Source organism: Podarcis gaigeae (assembly GCF_964106915.1).
Source record: "Podarcis gaigeae genome assembly, chromosome: 2".
Classification (NCBI taxonomy): domain Eukaryota; kingdom Metazoa; phylum Chordata; class Lepidosauria; order Squamata; family Lacertidae; genus Podarcis; species Podarcis gaigeae.
Genome location: NC_139679.1, coordinates 67,709,219 through 67,731,608, shown reverse-complemented (window position 1 = coordinate 67,731,608; position 22,390 = coordinate 67,709,219). Strand labels below are relative to the sequence as shown.

General features: G+C 43.3%; 1 protein-coding gene across 1 annotated transcript in view; it reads right to left on the bottom strand.

Moving 5' to 3' along the window:
- LOC310838669 (uncharacterized protein) overlaps positions 1 to 22,122 on the bottom strand; it is a 138,733-nt gene extending 116,611 nt beyond the window's left edge. The window contains exons 1-2 of the mRNA XM_083726238.1: positions 22,050 to 22,122; positions 9,879 to 9,950 (exon numbers count right to left, since the gene is read on the bottom strand). Coding sequence (XP_083582364.1) covers positions 9,879 to 9,950; positions 22,050 to 22,120 — 143 coding nt within the window. The 5' untranslated portion in view covers positions 22,121 to 22,122. The remainder of the gene's footprint in view (positions 1 to 9,878; positions 9,951 to 22,049) is intronic.
- Between the last annotated feature and the right edge of the window lie 268 nt (positions 22,123 to 22,390).

Sequence of the window (22,390 nt, the reverse complement as noted above, 5' to 3'; positions counted from 1 at the left end):
TAGTATATGTCTGCCACTGCAGAAGCTTGGGGTGGCGGGGAAGAAGGGTGAAATTAAAATGTTTTAAATAAAGAAACTGAGGTGCCATTTGTAAGAATTCTGCAAGAGCACAGTGGCCCAAAAGAGAGCTGTTATTATTAAATATATCACATGTCCTGTCCGCCCTTCACATAGTGGGGCCAGTTCTCACTAATAGCACCTCCGCATGAGTGGTGCCCAGCCACAAGCCCAACAGCCTGTGGCACTGCCTCAAGTGCGAACGGGGCAATAGATTCAATGTGGAGCCTTCCTTCCTGGTCTGTAAATAGTAGCTGTCTGCCTCACAGGGCTGTAGTGAGGTTAAACGTACTAAAGATCTACAGCTTATTAGAAAAAGTGCCAGATAAATAAGTAGTTGACACAGTACTCAATTTGCTAAAGGGCTGGTGTTTAATCAGGCAGAGTATAAAAAGGTACCTATTATGCAGCAATAAGGAAAGTGAATTTGGTTATCACTGCAAATATTTCCAGGCACTTCAGACAGATTGTAGACTAATCACAAAATGTGCAATTCCGCAGGGAATAAAACTCTTTAATTATGTGCTTAAATCCCACTGCGGACTTGGGCATCTCTAGCATTCTCTAGGTTGGACAAGAAAGTTTAGCACTCTTTACACATAATGCACACTGACAAGCATTGTGGGTTGCAATTGCCAACTCCGTTGTAGTGACCCAACAAGACCACTGTTCAAACCATCATTTAGTGCTATGGGAACAAAACTCTGCAAGCCTCCATTCTCAAATGCTTCCTCCTTCCCTCTCCTCCACCACCACAACTTCAATCACTTACATTTGTATCTAACTACCATTTGTTGGTTTTAGTTTTAGCTATGGTTTATCAAAACAAGTCAAGAACGTAAACCATGGATTGCTACTCCTTCTTTTGCTCAGACGTCCTCAGTTTACCCATGCAGGACAGCTGAGAAGGGGGGTTGTTGCCCCCTCTCTGCTCATCAGATGTTCAGACCGATGACTGGGGGGCTATTTTTCATCTCCATCAAGGCATTGGGCTCCACACCCTAATGCTGCATCTGCCTTATTTATTTAAATTTTTACTACTCTCACCAAAATAAGTCAGTTCATATGGGGACAGAAAAAGTTACTGTGGTGAGTGTATATGGATCAGGCTCCCAAACTGAGGATTAGCTACCCCGATATAAACCATTGTTCAAAGTTGGCTTGTTCAGATAAACCATGGTTAAAACAAATCACAGTTTGTCTCAGTTCAAGGTAACAACAAACCATAGAGCACTTTTAAAAGAGAGACAAATGCCTTCAATCTCCATAAGCCCCAACAATGGTTTAGCATTACATTCAAACAAGGTCATGGTATCCTTTATGTGGCTGGGGCAACATATGGGTGGGATATAAATTTTAAAATATTGTTATTCTTATTCTGCTAAACAAGCCCCCTTCAGACCTTCTAGGAAGGTCAGAAGTGGTGTGGGTGCACCTGACATGCATGAAGGCACCCACTCCCTAGTGTGAGCATTCACACATTCTTCTGAATGCTTCAGTGGGGCTAGTTTCAAGGTAATTTTAGAACAATACTGTAAGAAAGGTCACTGTTCCTATATTTCAAATGGTCGGCCAGGGACTTCTTTACCACCACCACAGTGTGTTCTCTTTCGTATTTGTATAACTTCCTAACAGAGATTCCCAACCACATTTTGTGGGGCAATCCCCCCCCCCTCCGTACCATCTTTCCTCTGACCCCAAAATCCCAACACAGAACATCATTTTTCTTTACATGTCTTCAATAAGCAAGTGTGGCTTTTATCTGCAACAAATTACCTGGATCTATATTTAACATGTTATTTATCATCTCTTGTCACAGAGCTTCTAGGACAACCTTTTTCTCTCCAGTCCAAACTGTATTTTCACGAATCTGCAGCTGGAACTCCAATGGAGGTCACTAAAACTGCCTTTCCATCTCTCCCCTGTGCAAGTACTTATTTCTTTTCATGCCTAGTTAGTCTAAAGGTTCTTCAGTGGTAAGACGGCTGTATCTTGAGCCTCCTATACACCATCATTCTTGACAACACTTATATCAGGTTGATAGCAGTGACCTCACACACTGGCAACCTACATCCTATTGTCTTTCAGATATAGTTCAGTGGTGGAGTGGTTCAGCCAAAAAAATCATGCACTTTGGGTTAAAACTATGAAACTTAGCGCACACACAGAATGACCTACACTAAATAATTGTATATGGATATTTTTATTTTATGAAATATTTATTTAAAAGTGCTGTTACAGGAATTCTTACAGTGGAAGACACAGTCACACCTAACTATTCTAGTTAGTATGTGAATGAATTAAGGACCACAGAGTTCTGATTGCTAGATTAGGCTCGGTAATGTCACTTCCCCTCTTCTCCTGAGAGGAAGGAAGTAGGGTTTGTTTCCTGTTTCTTCTCTCTCTCTCATGCTGCACATGATGGAGGAAGACAGGCCTCAACATATGTATGTGCCTCAGACATGTGTCTGAGGATGCCTTTGCTATAGTTTTCAACTAAGAATATTTTACCTGCAATTCATCATTGCTAAGGGCAATGCATGACTGTAAGTATAATATATTTTAAACTTACTTCAGTGTGTGGTCTGTTTCTCTGCAGGTGGGTTAAAGCGGGCCAGCTACCTCAAGGAGCTGGAATGTATTAAAAGAAGGTTTAAAAACCTATTCCTATGTGTCATTAAATCTGCCTAAAGATGGGTGTCAGGGACTCAAGAGCGGGAGCACAGGGAAGGGAGGAGATGGAGAGCGAGGGGGAGCAATCCGAGGGCAGCGTAGGAGAAGATGACAGTAGCCCGAGAGATTCCATGAGCCTCTCCAGTGAATCGGAAGATTCACAGAAGGGGGCGCCGGTGGCCAGGGCAAGGGGGGCCCCAAGGGGGACACTCCAGAAACAAGGGGCCAGCGGGGACTCCCAGAGCAGCAGTTGGAGATCAGGACTGGCTTCCCCACCAGAGCGTAGTGGGGGGGAGGAGTCCCAGGTATCGGGGCCAGCGTATTCACCACCAGGGAGAGAAGATGAGTCAGGGTTGACCACGCCTACATCGGAGAGTCAGGCAACGGAGGGGAGGTCACGTCCAGCCAGCTTCCAGGAGGAAGGAAGCAGTTATAGAAGCAGTGTAACGGTCAGGAGGAGGATCACGGGGTTGGCGCGAGAGCCAAGTTCAAATGTACAGGAGCGCGGGACAGCAGAGAACGAGGATTGGGAACCAGGTCCTAAAGCCCGCAGGAGGCAGGGGGAGGAGTCAGGCGACTCAGCGTCAGAAGAGTCCAGAATGGTGAATGCCCCAGCGGGCAGGAGGACCCAGAGGAGGAGAGAGGAGAGGAAGAGGTGGAGCAGGGCTAGGATCTTTAACTGGTGTCAGAGGGGAGGAGATTCAGATGGAGCTTCGCCAGTCTAGGGTTTAAGACGTAGAGCTGCGCGCTGCGGCTTTGAAATGGAAACTGAACTTCAATAAAGACTTTTGTACATAACGACAGCCTGGCGTTGGTCCTCTGTGAGCTGGGACCTAGGGGCAGCTCTGACAGTGGGATTTAAGATTTGCTACTGGGGCTCTTTATGTCCAAGCCCTACATTTTTAAAAAAAAACAAGCACCAGCTGTTATGTTTGCTAACCCACACATGTGGGTCTGTAGAGGATTAAATATAATTAATATGTCCTCTTACTAATTCCCATCACATACAACAATGTGAAATACGTTTTGTGTTTGTTTTCTTGTTTTGAATTTATTGTCTGGGAATATCCATTTTATATTTGTTATCTAATTCAGTTGGGACCTACCACTACCAGTGGGAAGATTCTATTGATGCAGAGAATATTCGTTTATAAGGAAACTCATTTATTTTGAAACAGAAATAGACATGAGGGTGGGTCCATGTCAGGAAATGTTTAGGCATTATCACTGCATGCCATTCAGCAGTAATAGGACTATTGCTGGGTGGGAGGTGAATACCAGCTTTAGCCCACCCTTTACTGCACCTGCTCCTGTTCCTTTACCTGAAGATCTGCAACCTGTTGAGGAGCCAGAAGGCTGTCAGCTAGCCTTGACCTGGAGGGCAAGTGTAAGAATTTTGTTGTTCGCAGGGAGAAGCCTATTGTGTGGATGGTAGCTGTGTGTGTGTGGCGAGAGCACAAATGCAACTTGTGAATGTATAAAGTGTGATTCATGGTGTGCTTGAGTTGTTGCTCTTTTATGTTTTTATTGATTTGCTGTATTGTACTTTTTATTTGTATTTACTGCTGCTTTATTGTATTTTCTTTTGTATTAATCTGTTCACTCCTTTGGGGGCCCTGGCCAAAAAGTGGTATAAAAATAAACTGATGATGTCCATGGCAACTTTGATGCTTTTAACCCAAAGTGCACAATTTGGTAAAAAAAACCTGACTTAATTGCTTCACTACAGGAGAACAGTTTTGACCCGTAAAGCCAAAAAGGTCTGATCACTATTTAGCTTAGGTTTAATATCTCTAATTAACCTATATTAACTTTTCTTTCCATTATGGTGCATCCAAGCCCTGCTTTCCATGCTCCCACTTCCATCTCTATGGTCAACCAAAGAGAGCCTTTTGGTGGCACCACCCTTTGCTGTTAAGATGGCATCACTCCAATCCCAAGCTACTTTTCTGTCATAAACCTGATCAACTGTGAGTCTGACTGACTTTTGGTAGCTGTACATGAGCAGTGTGATGCCAAGTGTGTTTACTCAGAGGTACATCAATTTGGGACCACAGCTAAATTTGGAAATGCATTTAGTGGCCACAAGTAAGACATCCAATGATTGCCCTAAATACTGTAAAATGAAATAATTTACCTAACAATATCTCTGTCCAGAAAAGTCACATCAGCTGCTTCCTCAAAGCCTTCTTGAAAAGCTAGAAGCACAGAAACATATCCAAAGGAATACTGTTCAGTAGTCACAATCTGCTGGATACACTTTCTTACATGAGGTTATCTTAATTCCACTAGTATCATCAAAATGCTAACATAACTGATCTCTTGATTTCTAAAGAATTACTTAGCAGTAATCACAGGATTATTTTGAAAAAACAAAAATTCCTTCCAGTAGCACCTTAAAGACCAACTAAGTTAGTTCTTGGTATGAGCTTTCGTGTGCATGCACACTTCTTCAGATACACACGTATCTGAAGAAGTGTGCATGCACACGAAAGCTCATACCAAGAACTAACTTAGTTGGTCTTTAAGGTGCTACTGGAAGGAATTTTTTTTTGTTTTGACTATGGCAGACCAACACGGCTACCTATCTGTAACTAGGATTATTTTGATTAGACTGCAGGGTCCAAGGAAGTCCCTAGATGGAAGAAGTGGCGGTCCTAGTTGAAAGGAATTTACATAGGCACTTTCTGCTGCCTCACCATTGACTTTCCCCTGTGCTGATTTGTTGATATTTCTGCACAGTGTGGGTCACTGCAATGTCAGAGCTTACTGGCAACTACATCCTGTCTGTTAAAGAGAATGTGGATATATTTGGTTTGGGGTAAAGGGGGAGGTCAGGTTAAAAGTTTGGCAAGAAGACTAATAAGCCACATTTCCTCCATGGGCCACTGAAATCCTGCCTTGAGAACTCCTACACAGCTCCTTTCTCCTCCCAGCTCCCCGCTGCTGGTTCCGGGCCATACGTTCCCATCTCCCATGTAACTTTGCCGTTTCCTAGGAGATGGCATGCTGCTAACCCCACACCTCATCTCCGATGCCTGTGTGACATCACCAGGTCAGCACAGCCATAAAACACTACAACTAAGGCACTGGAGTTATGGCTTGACTCATTGCAATATTAGCAAATCCTAAAGGACGTGTGAACCGGACGATGGACTGCGAGGTTTGCTTTTTCATTAGACTTGTTTTGATGAGAGCTAGACATAGTGTCATTGAATGCAGACATCCTTTTTTCAAAAAAAAAAAAAAAAAAAAGAGTCCAGAAGCTACAGCAATAGAGGGCTTCACACAGGGCAAAAAGAGAATGACATTGCTTCAAGAATCAAACAGTGCTGTTTGCTGACACAAGCTGACCTTTTAGTTGCACCGTAACACCAAATGGGTTCTGAAGATATGTTTCATCCCTCAGCTTCTGTTTCAAGGCTGAACTGAACACAGAGAGTTCTGAAGCAAATCACAGCACAAACAGCTCAGCCCTGCCTGCGTGTTTCACCTCAAAGAAGAAGAGAAGATCCTCCCGTGGAAAGGTCCTATCCTTCTGGATTCAGCAGAGTTCAGCTCCCATTCACTTCCAAGCTCCTCCTACAGAGAGACAACATTCTACCTCTGCTGGCAGTATGAACTACAGAAATTCCATAAATAAACCTGGCAACTGGAGGCTCTTTTTATTCCTTGCAATCCTGCACACAGGTAAAGATGGAAGGGAAAGGTAAAATAAGGCTATCAAAGTCTACTAGTCATAATGCATTCCACTTCCACTGTGCCTCTGAACGCTAGTTGCTTGGAATAGGGAAAGGCAAATTTGCCAATTTCAGTTTCTCTCTTATTCTCATTTTTCCAGTCTTAAGCTCAGTTCTCCACATTTCCACATGAATTTGCAAAATCTTGTTTTTAAAAGTGCCCATGAAAATGCATCAGTTTTTGTGAAAATTTCCCCTCATGCACACATTATTCCTAGGCATTATTTTTGCAAGCAGGTTTCCCTAATATTAGGCATCTTTGTAGTTTTTTACTAAGATGCGATGATGCATATACTAGGGTAAAAGTGTTCATACAATGCATATTTTAATTCACACTCTACCCTAGTATACAGGGACGGCCCTCGTATGAGGTAAGGTGGTTGCCTCAGGCAGCAGCCTCAGGTGCCAGATCCAGCTGCTGCCACCACCAACCACTCCTCAGCAAGAGATTCCATTCTGTCGTGCTAGAAGCATGTTATAACGAACCAAATGTGGTACAAGCATTAGAACAAGCAGCCCCAGAACAACAGCTCTTGATAAAAAAGATTTGTTCCCTTCCACAGAAGCCTCTCACACTTCTAGGCCAGAATGAGGGCCGTGTCTCTCTGAGCCCGACGGTGTCAGCAGTCAGACCTGCAGGCTCTTCATCCAGTTTATGGTCCTCTGCTATTTGAACAGCTGGAGATGAAGTTGAATGAAATGGATTGTTTCCATATTTCTCTTTCCAAAAAAGCCATTTAAGAGAAACTCTTAACATTTTTGGACTGGTTTAATCTTGGATCGAGATAAAAAAAAAAAGGATACAAGTGCTGGGATTTTCCATGACAGAGATCCAACCAATCCCAAAACAAATTCCACCACTGTAGAAAGGTTGGTAGTCCTAGCTGACTTGCTACATTATCCATAATGTTCTTCTCAACTAATCTGCAAGCTCTCCTCTGTTTGAGAAACATGGAAACTTGTGGTATACGTTCCATGAAGCATCAGGATGGTAATATTATTACAGTGGTACCTCGGGTTAAGAACTTAATTTGTTCTGGAAGTCCGTTCTTAACCTGAAACTGTTCTTAACCTGAGGTACCACTTTAGCTAATGGGGCCTCCCGCTGCCGCCACACGATTTTTGTTCTCATCCTGAAACAAAGTTCTTAACCCGAGGTACTATTTCTGGGTTAGTGGAGTCTGTAACCTGAAGCGTCTGTAACCTGAAGCATCTGTAACCCGAGGTACCACTGTATTAGTTTGGTTATTATTAGATTTATTACCCACCCTTCACCAGAAGGTTCTGGGGCAGGTTACAGCAATATAAAATACAGTGTTTAAAACCAATTACAAACACAACCAGAGCAGGTCCTAAAAATATCTCTCTCAAGTGTCAAAGGGCATAGAGGTGTATTTTCAGCATATGAGGACAGCTGGACAATGAAGGTGACGGAAGCACCTCTACGGGGAAGGACTTCTATCTGCATGTTATCCTACCTGTCCTGATTCCTTTGTTGCACTTGCAGATATAAATAAATATATAGGGATATTGGAAGCTGCCTTATACTGAGCCCAATGGTTTGCCTATCTAGTTTAGTATTGTCTCTACAGTGAGTTGCAGTGGTTCTCCAGGAAGGAACCTTTCCCAAATCCTCCTGGAGATGCCATGGATAGAACCTAGGATTTTCCTGCCTGCAAATCATGTGGTCCACCCCTTCCCTTAGGTAAAGGTAAAGGGACCCCTGACCATTAGGTCCAGTCATGGATGACTCTGGGGTTGCGGCGCTCATCTCGCTTTATTGGCCGAGGGAGCCGGTGTACAGCTTCCAGGTCATGTGGCCAGCATGACTAAGCTGCTTCTGGTGAACCAGAGCAGCACCGTTTACCTTCCCGCTGGAGTGGTACCTATTTATCTACTTGCACTTTGACGTGCTTTCAAACTGCTAGGTTGGCAGGAGGAGGGACTGAGCAACGGGAGCTCACCCTGTTGCAGGGATTCGAACCGCCGACCTGCTGATTGGCAAGTCCTAAGCTCTGTGGTATAACCCACAGCGCCACCCGTGTCCCACCCCTTCCCTTATCCAGGGCGAAATCCCCAAGGATGGGGAGAAATGTTACAGAAATTACAGAAATGTGAATTAGACTGGCAATTCTACAAAACGGTCCCTACATGAATGATGACACAGCATAATCGTCACTGAAAAAATATTTTTGGAATAACTAAACTGTACAAAGCACCGTGCAACATTTAAAAATTAACATCAGGCTTAAAATATTAAAAAGCCAACAAAGGCCTAGGCAAAGCCTCGATAATCAGGAAAGAACCCCCTGTCACTAATAAGAGTTCTCTGATATGGTACATTCTACAAGGAATTGACAACGGTCTGCAAAAGCTAAAACAAATGGTGCTGTAAGTGATGTCATAGCTGGGGTGCCATGCCAGCAATGGGGAGTTCCTGGCAGTTTCTGCTAGTAGTACACCACCTCTGAAAATATCTGATTTTATTTTATTTTATTTTATAAAAAAATCCTCCTCCCAAAGGAGCCCAGGGCAGCAAAAAGGTGGTAAAAGAATTTTTTTTAAAAAACCATATTAACAACCATTCCAGCACAGATGCAAATCAGGAAAGATCTCCACTTAAAAGGTTTGTTGAAAGAGGAGGCAAGAGAACAGTGATGGTGCATTAGCGGGAGGGAATTCCATAGGATAGGTGCCACAACATTAACGGACAGTACCTACATACACTGTAAAGCACCGACCTGCAGCAGGGGTATTTAAGGGGTGGGATGATATTTCAGGTCCCAAGCTGTATAGGCTAAATACACCAGAACCAGCACTTTGAACTTAACATGGTAGCTATTTTAAGCCTGCTGTTAATAACTTCTGTTTTGGAATACGCACAGTTTAAATTGGTTACAACTTGCAGCAAATATAGGCAACTAAAAATCAAGTAGCCATGAGAGTAAACAACACCAAATATCGCTTTTGAATATCATATGTAGATAAACAGTGAGAATAAAGAAGCAGCCAAAGCTCCAAGTTTAAAACCAGGGTGCCCAACCTTCCAGAGCGTGAGGGCAGCTGTGGACATCACAAGATACCCATCCCACAGATGAAAAGTAGGCAATGCTCAGAACTCTCTCCCTAAAGCAGGCAAAAACACACCCCAAAACAAGTAAAACACAAACAAACAAAATGAAAGTGTTGAATTGAAATCCTATGTATGTTTACTGTGTTCAGTGGGGCTTACTATCATGTAAGTGTGCACAGAACTGTAACATTAGAAATCCATGATACCTGCACTTAACACTTCCTTTTAATGTCAAAGTTTTCTCCTCCCACTCGCCCACCCCCAATCCCTTTCCCTCTGCCCTGCTGTGGTCGCAGATTAGCCATATTTCAGGGGAGGTCGTTCACCTTACCTACAGAGTATTTTGGTCAAGGTTGCCGCTTGGTATCTCTCCTCTCCCTCTGCTCTTTCTTCCTTTGCCAACAGAACTGCCAAAACAATAAAAAGAAGGGAGTCAACATCAATCTGACAAGTTGTCTCCTGCTACTCTGATGATAAAAATGATCTTCCTTACACTACACTTTCCTGAACTTGACATCTGTCCTAAATCTCAAGTCATACATACTCCTCTTCCATTAATATGAGTCATCCTACAGATGTCCTTTTGCTACTCTTAAGAGTCACGTCAGAAACAATCATTGACTTATTGTCAACGGGCTCAGCCTACCATGTTAATGGTGCCTTCAAAACCTCTCTTTCACCAATCATCTTGTCCTCGACTCAGAAAATCACTATAAAATAACTTAACAATGTTCCTGGATGTGAAGAGCAGGGGGCAGGGGGCTTACATGCTTGCTGTTTTGCATGCAGGTGACTCAGGAGAAGGACAGAGAAATCTGCCCTACATAGAATTCCACTTTCCTAAAGAAAACGTTAAAAGTCAGTGTAGGCTCATCTCTCTTATGCATCCACCCCCTGTTTCTTCGATTGTATCTGCCACTCATTCTTACAAGGATTTATGCTGAAGCCCAACACTGTCCATGTAAAATATCAATAATCTCTGTTCATTCAGAGATTTATTTTTAAATTGTGTTGTTTAGCGGCTTTGTCGTTTGCTACCCTGGGCTCCTTTGGAATGTAGAGTGGGATAGAAATTTATTTACTTATTTACTATTCAAGGTTAATGTATATGTTGAAGCCTCACCATGGTTGGATCCACTCTCCTCCAGTAATGCTTCAGACCAGATACAGATTGTGTACACACACACACCTGTAAAGCACACTGGAAGCACATTTTCTGCCTCAAAGAATGCTGGGCACTGTAGTTTGTTAAGGGTTGCTGGGAATTGTATTTCTGTGATAAACTACAGTGCCCAGAATTCTTTGAGGAGGAGTGGAACGTGCTTCGGATGTGCTTTAAAAGGCATAGTGTACACACAGCTTTGCTCTGAAGGCACATGAAACCACCACCTTACCAAAGTTAGGCAGGTCTAGATCTGGCCAGCATCTGGATGTGCAACTGCATGAGAACCACATGTATACTGCCTTGAGTTCCAAGACAGAAGAATGGTGGAAGACAGGGAAATAAATAAAATTGAGTGACAAAATCATGCATTTTACATTGTAAATGGTCCTGTGATCCTTGGATGAAGGGCATTATAGAAAATGATGATGATGATGATGATGATGCAGGGAGAAGTTCTCACATCTGCATTGCTGGACCTCAACCTGCTGTTAAAAGGGGGGAGGGGATGATGCCCCTTCAGAGTTTCTATATTGAATTCAAAACATAAGGCACTCCTACTCAAAATTTAATCAAATCTTTTTGCTAGAAGACCCCCACCCCAAAAAAAAACCCAGCAGAAAGTGTTTTGCATCTTTTGTACCACCTGTGGTGGAATTCAGTATCATCCTATGACAAATGTTCCGTACGCACAAACACTGCACTTTGCCAGATGGAACTTCTCTCTTTCCCCTGCATAGTGTTTTGGAGGAGAGGGTTCTCCTGTTACCCTCCCAGGCCAGTTGCGGCGGGGGGGGGGGGGGCACACAGGAGAAGAAAGGGGTAAAGCCCTGTTCTGGAAGCAGAAGTCCACTGATGGGGTTCATTAGGTGAGTCCTGCCCTGGGTTCAGCAAAATGTGGAGGGCTCCCAGAATGCAGCAGGGCTGACTTACCACAGTCTGAAGTAACTAAAGTTAGATGTATTATTTGGGAAGTGACAGACATAACTATTTATAGAGCCCCTCCCTTTAAAAAAAAAATTAGTCTGGAGTCTACAATCCCTTAACTGCACCACAGCAGATGCCTCAGTGAGGTTCATAAAACAGTTTCTATTTAATCCAGTCCCTACAGTTAATTCCTAATCTTTGCACATTGGCCTAGCATGGTTGATGGTGACAAATAGGCCTCAGTCTCCATGTATGATGGTGTTTTAGTTCTCTGTCATAACGCATTCCTCACACTGATTCCCTATTGCATGAAGAAATACTTTTTGTGTCCTAAAGCCAGCAAGACCATGAAAGCTATGGGTATATTTGAGAATGTGCCAGCTCTCTTATGAGGTCTTTCTGCTCCCTTTGCTTCAGTGTCCTCCTAACTCTGCAGCTGTCAGGAAGCCACCAGAGCTTACGACCTGCTTCTCAAATATGGCCCCTTCCCTTTCTGGAACAGCCAGAATTGCCTTGGTTCTTCGGTGTGTCATGCTGTACCCACCACAAAGCTGGCATTTGTCAGAGGTGGCGGGGGGGGGGGTAACACTGTGACAAGCTAAGTGGGTCGATCAGCCCAACATGGAGCTGTTGTGGACAGGCCGCCACAAGCGCCGTAACTTTGCAGGCGAAACAGACAGCGACCTCAGCCATAATTAAAACTAATTATTCAAATGCACTCCGCTTCGTGGTGCGTTGCTCAGAAGCTCCCTGCGATGAGCATGTAGGCAGCAGGGCTGTTTTTCTTCATAAAAACTTATGAGGAGCACCGAACAGATTAACAGCTTTAATGACAAAAATTACTGCTTACAACACCGACTTCAAATCAAAGAACAATATCCGCAGACAGATATTTTCATGGTTTTCATAACAATTCATTATAGGTGGCACCGAGGGATTACATTTTTATTTCCCTTGTGTCATTTCTCTCAGACTCAGGTTCATTTCTCTTAATGAGGCAGCGGAAGATAAAGGGCAGTGATGGCTCTTCCAGTGCCGCTGCCGAGTGTGAGGAGTTTAGGGGCACGGTGATAACTGATACTCCAAAGGATGGCAGGGAGGAAGGAGGGGGGAGTGCGAGAGTGATGGGAGGAGATGCTCTCTCTGCCGTAATTAACTAAAATTAAGACATAAATTCTCCCACCTTTGTTCTGACCAGATCTAAGGCAGGGATTCGACTTTTTTTTTATTTTAAATGAGGAATAGATCAGTAGCAAAATTATTAGCTAATTAATTGTAAAAGAAACGGAGAAGAAAGGGAAAGTGGTAGGGAGATCAGAAAGAGTTCTCATTTACAAAGCCTTCTGGGGGGAGGAAACAACCCCCAAAACCCAACAACCCCAAATCAAAGGCTTCATTTTTGAATCTGGAGCTGAGGAAAAAAATAAGGGTTTTTATATATGTTAACTTAAGTCCTGCCAGCATCGTACTTGACTACTTAGGTTGCCCTCAGAAGCTAGCCTGCAGGTCCCATTCCACCTAAACTTTCAGATGTGAGGCACTGAGGCAGGGATCACTTGATATAGAGCCTCTTCAATTGTGCCACCCTAGGGAGACTCTCCTGGCTCCAACTCCGATACCTCTCGGAGACCAGATCAGCTCAGCCAACATAGTGCCCTCCTGATGGTGTTGGTGGACTACAACTCCCAACATCCTTAACCCTTGATCCTGTTGGCTAAGGTTGATAGGAGTTAAAGTACAGCAGTTTCTGGAGGGCACCAAATCAGCTACTCCTGAATTAGGCCTTAAATATTCTATGTATAATCTGGCTATTGGCTTTTCTGCTACTCTTGTTTTATGTTGGTTTTATGTGTTGTTATTGTATTATTGTTGTTTTGTTAGCTGTTGGGGAATCATTATACAGACAGGCAGACAGATGGATAATATGCATATTGATATAGGGAATTGGAACTGACTGTGAGAAGTACATGTGACATATTTAGGAAGTTGTAGGCAGTGTGGATACAATATATAAAGACAGAGAATGTGATATAGGAGATTGGATTCTATACATGGGATGAAATATATTTGCTGCTGTGTAACATACAAAGGGGGACACGGGTGGCGCTGTGGCTTAAACCACAGAGCCTAGGACTTGCTGATAAGAAGGTCAGCGGTTCGAATCCCCGTGACGGGGTGAGCTCCCGTTGCTCAGTCCCTGCTCCTGCCAACCTAGTAGTTTGAAAGCACCTCAAAGTGCAAGTGGATAAATAGGTACCAGAGGGAAGGTAAACGGCATTTCCATGTGCTGCTCTGGTTCACCAGAAGTGGCTTAGTCATGCTGGCCACATGACCCGGAAGCTGTATGCTGGCTCCCTCGGCCTATAGAGCAAGATGAGCGCCGCGATAAATATTCAGGATACCTATTTCAGCCCACTGTGATTTAGGTCATTTTTAAGTGTCTGGAGAAAACATCCTATATAACCAGATGGAACAACCATATTTTGACTTTCTGACCCAGGAACAATGCAGCTCACCTGGAGTGGTAACAGTTATCAATGAAGTACATCACTGCATGTGAAATCAGAATCAAATTCTAGTATATGCCTGAGGAAAGGACTATCAAAAACAAACCAGGTTTCCACAGGGCTTACATAGTCCTGGAATCCATTTTCATTTATTTGTTTTTTAAGGAGCAGCCCTGGTGTGCATAAAACGATAGAGAGTATATCTGAGTGTAAGCCAAGTGCTTCTCCCTCAGTGCTAACTATCCACACCACAATTAACCAACCTCTCTCCCACCTAAGGGCTTCTGGATCAGGCCTGCTTCTATTACAAATTAACGGCTGACGCGGGTGGCGCTATGGGTTAAACCACAGAGCCTAGGACTTGCTGATCAGAAGGTTGCCGGTTCAAATCCCCACGATGGGGTGAGCTCCCGTTGCTCGGTCCCTCTCCAGCCAACCTAGCAGTTCAAAAGCATGTCAAAGTGCAAGTAGATAAATAGGTACCCCTCTGGCGGGAAGGTAAATGGTGTTTCTGTGCACTGCTCTGGTTCGCCAGAAGTGGCATAGTCATGCTGGCCACATGACCCGGAAGCTGTACGCCGGATCCCTCGGCCTATAGAGCGAGATGAGCGCCACAACCCCAGAGTCAGCCACGACTGGACCTAATGGTCAGGGGTCCACTTTACCTTTACTAAAATAGACATGGCATCATGTTTAAGAGGTCCCTAAATTTTGTATGTTGCAATCTTTGGAGCATTTCTGCATGAAACACCCGCTGTCAAGCAAGATGTTTTTCTGGCCCACCTTCGTAACATTCAGCCTTTCAGTCAGTTAAATAACTTACCCAGGGGTAGCCAACCTCCTGGGTCAGGACATTGCCAGCACCTCACACATCAGCACTGGTAAACACATGCTTGAGGTGGTAGACAATTTTGCCTACCTGGGTTCCACCATAACCAGCAGCCTCTCCATCAAAGCCGACCTGCACAAGCGCATTGGCAAGGCAGCTACAACAGTGGCTCACCTCTCCAAAAGGGTATGAGAGAATATGACGATAACATCCAATACCAAGATGGAGGTCTACCCGGCTTGCATGTTGGCTTCAGGCACCAGGCCTGTTTACAGAACAACTCTGCATTACAAAGAGGTCTGCAAATGTGGCATGAAGGCTGGCAACATAAACCTGCCATTTGGGAATCCCTTGCTGCAGTGCCTGGAGACAGGCAGTCAGATTCTGTATCCATAGCAGGGACCAGAGGAGAAATGACTGCTGGGAGGAGCACAGAGAGAAGAAATGCCATGGTGCATCTGCAGCAGCACAACCAGATGCCTACTCTGCCCCAGCTGCAACAAAACATGCCTCTCCTCTATTGGTTTCTACAGCCACAGCAGGCGTTGCAACCTTCCAACAGTTTGACTTCACGCTCAAAGGCGCACTCCTCCATTGTCCCCTGAGACAGACAGATGCCAACAACAACAACAATCGTTGGGTTCCAGCTCCCATCAGTCCCAGCCAGCATGACCAATGTCAAGGGACGATTGGAGTAATAGACCAGCAACATTTGGAGGGCACCACGTCATTGACCATTCCTGAGTACTAAAACAAAAAGAGCCATAAAGCTCTGGTTGGAATGAAAACAAAATTAAACATCTCTCTTGAGGCCTTGCAGTCACATCAGGCCACTCCAGCCCTAGATGATGCTGTTTCTCTTCCTTTTCCTTTCATTCAGTTTTTCATGATGACAGGCAGAATGGACTGTGAGATTTAATGATTGGCTTACTCTTACCACTTACATTCTGCATAATTTGTCTTGTGGCAGACAGATCTGTAGCCTTAAAAAAGGCAAGACTTTAGAAAGGCAAACCGTTAACCCTTCAATAGCACCTTCAATCCTTCTGGCACTATCAGGTAAAGAGATATGGATTTGTGCTGGGTAGTAAATTCACTCTTTGAATAGCTTCAATTCGTTACTAGGTATTTATTTCAGGAGTTTCAACCTTAATTTGATTGAGATGCAGGCAAAAGCTAGAAATGGAGATCCCACTTTGAAAATTTGTCCTTGGAAGTCTAAAGAAATTCTCTGTGCAATCTATATCTCATCAGATAGTGGGAGGCTAAGTGTTTCCACTGTTCCTGCCAGAAACCTGCGTTTGTCTTTCCTGGACAAAAGTTATTGCCACCCTGTAATCTCGCTCTGAAATACAGCACGTGGAGCCTACACTGAACCCAATTTACTCTGGCAGATGAATATAGCCAAGGTGGTGGTCTGAATGTTTGGCCTCAAGGCACAATCCAATTTTCAACTGTTTCAAAGCTATTATGTCAAAGGCTATTTGCATAAACATAACAATAGCTGTGGATCCAGGCTATGTGATTCAGGCACAGGAAAGCCTGCCCTCTGGTGCCTAATCTATTTATCACAAGAAAGAAAGAAAGAAAGAAAGAAAGAAAGAAAGAAAGAAAGAAAGAAAGAGAGCAATGGAACTATTTGGAGTGTTGAAGTGTTGAAGTAAACACTTCAACAGATAATGAACTTTCCCATAATCTGGTTAATTCTCCCTAGTACTGCACCACCAACATTAATTAAAGAATTTTGCTGCGCCCTCACCTGAATCCTCTGTTTGCAATCCCAGGGTGAAGGCAGATACGCATTCTAAATGTAGTGGCAGTTTTACTATATAAGACTACTCAGAATGGGCACAATCCTAAGGAATTTTACATGGAAGTAAAAATATAATAATTAGGGCTTTACTTCCTGATAAAGGTGATTAGAATTTGGCTGGTAAAACAGACCTATTCAGGTGTCCAGTGCATCTAGCGTGTGATCATCTGAAGCAGGGAGCCTTCTGTGCTCACTGAGACTCCCTGTGCGATTTAGAATATTGCACAATCTCTGTTCTAATTTCCGCAATTACAGGCGTTCACCCTGTAAGAGCCTGCTGGATCAGGCCAAAGGCCCGTGTAGTTGAACATCGTCTTCAGAGCAGCCAGCCAGATGGCTATGGGAAGCCTCCAACTCATGAAGGGCTGGAAAAAGAAGATTGGGACATGTTGCTGCAGGAGGGAGGGGATGACAGGATGCCCCCACTCTTGTAGATACTGAATACCAGGAAAGGGCTTCTATGAGTCACGTATTATCTTTATATGCCGTACCTCCTCACACAGATGCATTTAAACAAATACAGATAGTGTTTGCAATTACATATATATTTACAGATGCAGGGCCCGTAACATGCAAACATCTTTCTTGCATGGAGGCTGATAAAAATGTAAGTATGCAGTGCCAATTTAAGGAATTTGAATCGCTTTCTAAGTTTTCTCATGCTAGAGAAACAGATGTGATTATTCGGCTTATTACGAAAAGGTCTGTCATTCATTTGATGAGCTGACTTACAGTGTGGGAATCTATAATAAAGCTGTTTCCCTTCACAGAGCTGGAGATGTCTCAAGTCACTTCATCCCCAACCATATCCTTACTGGCACCCTGCATTCATAATTTGCACATGCATTTATCCTGTTTAGGTGCTGGGTCCAAATATTCCATTTCAGAGTATGGTTTCAGAAAAAGTGATGAGTATTTTTGTTTTATTTTTTAAAATGCCAGATAGAAAGACCTCTGTTCTGGAAGAGCTCAAAATGTGGATGGAAACCTTCCCATTTCTGGTAATACTGGTTCCATCACAAATGGAACCCTGGAGGAAAAAGTGAGTTCTGTGTCATTGCAAAGCCAAACACAATTCCATTTGTCAAAAGTGTAATGTAACCAAAATTGCATTTGCTATGCTTAAAGTCCTGTGCGCTGTTAAATATGCATCTGATTCATGAGACATAACTTGCCTAATTGTGAGCAAGATTAAAGCCAGAGGCAGGCAGGGGGATGAGGGGTGGGAGGAACAATCAGTCAATCAATCAATCAATCAATCCCAGACAGATTCCTCACATCTAGTCATGTGACTCCTTAAACGAGAAGAGACTCATCTTTTCTTAATACCCTTTTTTTCATTTGTTGTGCTCTCCAAGCCTTTGGGGTGAGAAATCCTAAATTTCTTCTTCTTCTTCTTCTTCTTCTTCTTCTTCTTCTTCTTCTTCTTCTTTTTGTCTTCTATCTTCTTCTTTTTATTTATTCTGTACAGCATGTTTCTCCATGCATTCATACTAGCAGTTTGCCCTGCCATATAAAAAAGAGGGTGTATTTTTTCACACTTCCCTGACTTACGTTTCCTGTTCTTAAACTTGCATCAGATGTGTTATTGTGTTTTATTGTTTTTATAGGTTTTTAACAGTTCTAAGTATGTTCGTTTCTAACTGCAATTTTATTCACATAAATGCTTGGGCACCTTTAGGAGGGAGGAATATAAATTTAACGATTAAATAAAATGAAATAAATTACACTGCATTCCTAAACCTACTTGCTACGGTATGTCTTTTTGTGGTTTTATATTGTAAACCTCAGATATTGTGCTCCACAGATGAAGGGTGATATATAAATGTAATAAATAATAATAGGAATAAGAAGAAGATTCATTTATTCCACGAATACCTGCTGAGGACCTAACAGTTACTGAATCCAAAAAGAGATAATATTAAGGAAGCTTCTGAAATAACTGAAGAGCATAATACCCAATGGATACCCAATGGAAGCTGCAAAAGGGGACCCAAGTTCTCTTCCTGAATTTTTCCTCTCTACTCCGTGAGTCGAATTCTGAAAGCTCATAGGCAGTGGGGGAACAGTCCTTCAAGCCTTTCTCACAATTCCCTCCAGTTAGCAAAACAGAGATGTGTAAATTCACTTCCCTCTCCAATCACCAATGAAGCGCTGTGTAACAACTTATAATGCATTTAACTGAAGGTGACCAATTTAAAAGTCATTCGACGTAGCTTTAGGCAGTCATCCTAAGCACATTTCCTTGCAATTTTCTACTGAAATCAATGGGACTTGTCTTCCTTGTCTACTTCAGCTCAAGGTGTCACTGGAAGTCCCTTCCAAAAATGCAGCTTTTCTTTCCCACTGACATAAGGTGAAGGTAAAGGGACCCCGACAATTAGGTCCAGTCGTGGCTGACTCTGGGGTTGCGACGCTCATCTCGCTTTACTGGCCAAGGGAGCCAGCGTACAGCTTCCAGGTCATGTGACCAGCATGACTAAGCCACTTCTGGCAAACCAGAGCAGCGCACAGAAACGCTGGAGTGGTACCTATTTAACTACTTGCACTTTGATGTGCATTTGAACTACTAGGTTGGCAGGAGCTGGGACCGAGCAACGGGAGCTCACCCGGTTGTGGGGATTCAAACCACCAACCTTCTGATCGGCAAGTCCTAGGCTCCGTGGTTTAACCCGCAGCGCCACCCACTGACATAGCTAAAGCATATTCCTAGGACAGGCCAGTGGTACACAGGGGAGAATATCAATCCCATTTGTTACTGAGGCAGCTGAGGGCTAGAGGTACATGCATCTACATACCTTGTCTTTTCTTCCTAAATTGCAAGCATGTGGAGGAGGACAAATCCTGATGGAGAGCGCAGGAAGTGAAGAGGGGAGGCTCTCCTTACCCAGCATGATTGGAACAACGCCCCTTCCCTGTACAGCTAGGGAGCCTTAGGAGAAAAGTCTCCTAGCCATGTTTGGTGTGTGCGTTTTTCCAACCATGCTTTGGGGAACAGCTGTAGCTCAGCAGTAGAGTATCTGTTTTGAAGTCAGAAGGTCTCAAGTTGAATCCCCAACTTCTCCAGGCAGGGCTGGGGGAGACTGTTGCCTGCAACCTTGGACAGCAGCTGTTGCCAGTAGTTAATACTAAGCTGGATGGAGCAATGTTTGATTGGGATAAAACAGCTTCCTATGTACTGCGGAAGGAAGAGATAACCCTCTCCTGCCCACCCACTGTGTTCGTTCTGAGGAGTATCGTTGCTTAGGTAGAAAAAAACAAGACCCACAGCTGTATGCTACATTATCTAGTCTAGTTTGGCTGATGTTATAAGGTTGTGCCCACCCAAGAAATCAGGAAACTTTGAATTCTTCGGACCGAGCAGATAAAACACTTCCTGCCTGTTCCTTCAAGATACTGCATCAGTACAGCTGTTCATTGGATCAGGACCATGTTTGTTTTTAACTTTGAAAAATTCTGTATTTTTCATGCCTGCTTACGTACTTTAATTGTCTAGTCCTTGGATTTTCTAGGCTCGGGTTATATCGTTTGATAGAGATCAGGATGTTTTGAATGCCTTTCTGTTGCAATGATCCGGCCATAACGATCCAAGGAGAGATAAATAAAATAAATAAACTTTAAAATTACTCTCACATTCCTACCATTGCAGCCAACAATGTTTTACATCTCAGTTCAGCAAAGATTTTGAGAATATGTTTAACTTCTTGGGTGCATGTTTTATGTCCTGGAAATAAAGGTTTGAGCAGATTACTGAATGGCTTAAATTTCCTAAGGAAGAGTTTTGTGGAATTCCAAAGATTCCAATCACCGCAGAGAAGAGTAGAAATCTGGCCTAAATAAATAGCTATGATCTTGGAATCACATTGCATAACCCACTAATGGCTTTGGCAGGGATTGTGGGTAGGGCAACAGGCTGCCAGAAGTGAGTTTCAGGGACCAGTGACAAAAAGGCCAGTTATATTACTACTGCAATTCTTGATAGACAAATAGATCCCTCTAATCCAGCCACAAGTGCAAGATTTATAACTAGGAGGTGCAGTACAAGCCTATGCATATTTACTCAGAATTAAACGCCATTGTTTGTAAATGGCCTTACTCCGGGGCACATAGGACTGCAGCCTAAAAGTGAGCCACAGTCTGGGTTCATCACAGTAAACCGCAGTTTAGCATGAGTACATAAGCCAAAGAGGGTCTAGGAATCAGACATTTCCTCCTTCCTGTTTCCTTTCCCTGCATGGCCAGAAAGAGGACTTTGGAAGCTTTGACTAACATTTTTAGTTAGCCAAACCTAGCCAAACCTCTTCCTAGCCACGCGGGGATGTGGGTAGCAGAAGCACACAATTTGGAGACATGTTGTAGGTCATGCACATTGGACTAAACTATGATTTGGTGTGATATGTGATATGCAGGCACGGCCAAGGAGACTTAGCCTGCTTCACACATGTGCATATTTCACTTGGTCTTTTATTGATGGATGCCTCAACACTGAGATACTCAAAGTGAACGTATGAACTATCTCTATTAAAGTAATTATGTCAGACAGGTAATATGAACATTGTACCTGTGGTACTTGTGAACATTGTACTTGTGGTAACTAATCTAATATATAGTTGTTGAGCTTTCGGGGGGGGGCAAAGTTGATTATTATTATTTTTCATTTTGCCCAAAGATCTTGCATTTTTTTTTTTTTTTTGGCAAGATTGCAAAAGAAAAAAGGGGGAGCCATTTTTGAGCTATTTTTGTGGGAAAGCGGCAAAAACGCCACTGCTGACATGGGCTGCCATACGTCTGGATATTACCTGTACATTTTGCCGGACACTGATAGAGATGTATAGCAACCTTATTACTGTGGGAATTCCAGAGTCTTTGAACCAAAAAAGACCAGCAAAAGTGTATAACTAAGCACACATTTGAGATAGCTGGACTTCTCAGAAAATCTCAGTGGATGCAGCAGTTTGATTGGTAAAATTAAACAAGGTATTACTTGGTGATACACAATGAGAGAAGAACATGGACGCATTGAATAGGTTAAGTGACCTAGATGCCAGCTTTGCCACTGACACCAATCAGTTATAATTTTTCAAGATTCCATTAAATGTAGTGCTACTATTTTATTTTTTACGGATTGTTTTAAAAATCAAGACAGTTAGATACTTCTATGATTTCCCCCCATAACTCTGTTTACTAATCTGTATACTAATATCAGCTACTAAGAGTATCAATGTCCCATTGTGAAAGATCCCTACCGACTTAACGTCCAGAACTTACATGGTGTTTGTGAAGTCCTTTATGGTTCTGGGATGAAAGAATCTACAGGCACACAAAGTAGCATTGTTCATTCTTGCTGTAATCAAGTCTGTTCACTGTAGCCCTACTGTAAAATGCTAGCAGGCCTCCAGCTGGAGAGTGAAAAAGGGGGACAGACGAGTAATTTCTCCCCTTTCACCCATCACTCTCAGATTAACAACTTTCCCTTGTTTGCTAGCACTCCCCTCACTTGCACCGTGTGCTGTTGCTGAATTCTTTGCAGATGCTAAACATTAGTAAAGCCTGCCATTCGGCATCCTGTTTTTCCAACCCCTCTTCCAAACTCCTCCACGTTTCTCAGA